This window comes from Cebus imitator, unplaced genomic scaffold (assembly GCF_001604975.1).
Source record: "Cebus imitator isolate Cc_AM_T3 unplaced genomic scaffold, Cebus_imitator-1.0 Scaffold87, whole genome shotgun sequence".
NCBI lineage: Eukaryota > Metazoa > Chordata > Mammalia > Primates > Cebidae > Cebus > Cebus imitator.
In genome coordinates, this window is record NW_016107402.1 from 6912364 (window position 1) to 6915568 (window position 3205).

At 46.6% G+C, this 3205-nt stretch overlaps 1 protein-coding gene across 21 annotated transcripts in view; it reads left to right on the forward strand.

The window, feature by feature from the left end:
- EPB41 (erythrocyte membrane protein band 4.1) overlaps window positions 1-1549 on the forward strand; it is a 220493-nt gene extending 218944 nt beyond the window's left edge. For 6 of the 21 annotated variants that reach the window (XM_017534786.2, XM_017534785.2, XM_017534765.2 and 3 more), the window contains one exon: window positions 30-1544. In XM_017534786.2, coding sequence (XP_017390275.1) covers window positions 30-230 — 201 coding nt within the window. In that variant the 3' untranslated portion in view covers window positions 231-1544. Of the gene's footprint in view, window positions 1-29 lie in introns of all 21 variants that reach the window. The other 15 variants (XM_017534768.2, XM_017534774.2, XM_037740726.1 and 12 more) reach the window with 8 other exon arrangements.
- Window positions 1550-3205: the final 1656 nt, after the last annotated feature.

Genomic DNA, 3205 nt, shown 5'->3' on the forward strand with positions numbered 1-3205 from the left:
CTTATATGACATCCTCTCTTTGGTTCCAGACTGTAAAAGGTGGGATATCAGAGACGCGTATCGAAAAGAGAATTGTGATCACAGGAGATGCTGATATTGACCATGATCAGGTGGGAATGTTGAGGAGATCTGGGCCTGGGAGGGGTCCCTGGGCAGGAAGATCAATGAATACAGGAGCTTGCTGGCCATCTTCATCTCCAAAAAGCCTCTTTGGCCACTCTAGCTCTTAATTGAGAAGAAAGACAGATAATCAAAGTAAGAGGCCTGTGGGATGGAGTCCACAGATTGAGGAACCTGGAATGTAGCAGAAAGAACATGAGCTTTGGATTCCAAAACTTGCATTCAAATGCTGGTTCTTACTATATTCTAGGTGTTAATTCTCTGGGCCTCCATTCTTCACCTGTAAGATGGAGATGATAGTATCTGCCTCTCAGGGTCGTTGTGAGAATCAGGTGAAATACTGGATGTACAGCTGGTGGCACATGGTGAGCTCAGTTAAAAGGAGCTATTGTTATTCTGGAGGTAAAGATACCTGAACTCATGCTAGATAACATCAAAATAAACGGAAGTATGACCCTACCCTTAGAGAGCTGTGATAGCTGAGAAGAGGCAAGCTGAGCATAGTGTGATGGACAAGACACCAGCTGACTCGAAACTTGTTTTCTGTCCTACATCTCTAACTTGCTGTGTGACCTTGGGCAAATCACCTTACTGCTGATTTTTTCTCCTCTCCTAAAAGAGAGTTGGTTAATCTAGATAATTTCTGGGCCCTTCTGAGTGTTAAAATCCTATATTTTTATGTTAATTGGGTGCTAATTGTGTGCTTCAAGCAATTAGCAAATAATAAGGTCAGGATTAATGTTCCCAATTCTCTGCTGGGTGAGGTTAGAACAGTAAAGCTGCAGAGAAGAGTGGGTGGAAGAGACTGCATGCAAATTTTTCTGGAATCATTGACAGGTTGCTAGAGCAGTAATTCTGTGGCCTTTTTATGCTGATATGCTGAGTGCCCTTAAAAAAAGAAAAACTGAGCTACAGTGCTGGCAGTTCCCTGGGAGGCAGGGTTGAGACTTACAGCTGAGAATAGCCAGCACAGGGTCCCAGAAACAAGGCCGTAAAGTCTAAGTATCTTGCAGCCTGTTGGCCCAGCTCAGTGAGTCACGCTGCTGCATTACAAGCCTGCACCCACCCACTCAGTCTGATGTGATCTGAGCCCCTGCTGTGTGCTCAGTCTGCACTAGACAGCAAAAGCAATGGGGTGAAAGGTGTTTGAGGTTTGGAGTGAGACAGACCTGGGCTGAATCCTGACTCCAGGACCTAACTGGTTGTATGCCCTTTACCAACTTAATATTACTAATCTGAGCTCTAGTTTCACTGTCTGTAAAATAAGGATGATCACAGGTTTCTTCCAGGGTCATAAGGCCCAAGCACACTTGATAGCTCAGAGAGATGCTCCAGTGTCCCTCAGTTCTCCTAGGTACTGAAGGTGCGTGGAAGGGGTAAGCTATGGTACACTCTGGCTGGGGAGGGAGGCACTTTAAGAACTGTTAAGGAGGCTGGGCGTGGTGGTTCACACCTGTAATCCCAGTACTTTGGGAGGCCTAGGTGGGCACATCACTTGAGGTCAGCAGTTCGAGACCAGCCTGGATAACATGGTGAAACCCCATTTCTACTAAAAAAAAAAAAAAAAAATACAAAAAATTAGCCAGGTGTGGTGGTGGGCACCTGTAATCCCTGCTACTCGGGAGGCTGAGGCAGGAGAATCACTTGAACCTGGGAAGTGGAAGTTGCAGTGAGCCGAGATTGTGCCACTGCACTCCAGCTTGGGCAACAAGAGAGAAACTCCGTCTCAAAAACAAAAAAAGAACTGTTAAGGAGAAGCAGTGGGGAGCTGCAGGCATTCATAGAGAGGTGGGCGGAGGCATAGTCACCAAAGAGTAGGCCTGAGCTGGGCCTGAGGTGTGAGCAGATGGGTTGGGCGAACAGGATCAGGGAGGATGAGCAGGGCCCGTAGAGGTGCTAGTGCTAAGAATGCTGTTCATGGAGCAAGGAGAACAGAAGAGTGTTTTCTTTCTTCCCTTGCCCCTTCTGGAGATGGTTCTTTTGTTTGTTTGTTTGTTTGAGGTGGAGCACTCTGTCACTCAGGCTGGAGTGTAGTGGTACGATCTCGGCTCACTACAACCTCTGCCTCCCAGGTTCTAAGTGATTCTCCTGCCTCAGCCTCCTGAGTAGCTGGGATTATAGGCACATGCCACCATGCCTGGCTAATTTTTGTATTTTTGGTAGAGATAGGGTTTCACCATGTTGGTCAGGCTGGCCTCAAACTCCTAACCTTGTGATCCGCCTGCCTCAGCCTCCCAAAGTGCTGGGATTACAGGCGTGAGCGACCACGCCCAGCCTAGAGATAGTTCTGAAGAGCCAGGGTGAGTAGTCAGCCGGTCAGTTCTAGCTGGGTCCTTTCCGATAGAAGAGCCTGCAAGTTCAGAGACTTGCAGCCCACAGAGGATGGTATTGTTGCTCGTTTGACTTTCCCTCTGCTCTCTTTAGCATTTCTAAAGTAATCAAAGTTCCTCCACATCCTCAAACGGGGCCCCTCAGAAACTAAACAACAGTGTGGTAAAGAGGAAAGTCTGATCAACCTGAGTTAAAATCCCCATTGCACGGCCGGGTGCAGTGGCTTATGCCTATAATCCTAGCACTTTGGGAGGCTGAGGTGGGTTGATTTCCTGAGGTCAGGAGTTCGAAACCAGCCTGGCCAATGTGGCAAAACCCCATGTCTCCACTAAAAATACAAAAATTAGCTGGGCGTGGTGGTGGGCGCCTGTAACCCCAGCTACTTGGGAGACTGAGGCATGAGAATCACTTGAACCTGGGATGCAGAGGTTCCAGCCAAGATTGCGCCACTGCACTCCAGCCTGGGTGACAGAGTGAGACTCCATATAAAAAAAATAATCCCTGTTGCACTACCTACTAGCTGTGAAACAATAAGCACTTTACTGAACTTCAGTTTCCTCACCTATAAAGTGGAAATAATGATACTACCTTAATTCACTAAGTTGTAAAGTTTAATAATAAATCACTTAATATAGTTATTATTAATAAATAATAAAGTTTAAGTAATAAGTAGTGTGCTTAGGCTATTGCATAGCATATAACAGGCCCTTCTCCTCTTCCACTTTGGCCAAAGACATCTCTTCCTTTTTCTTGC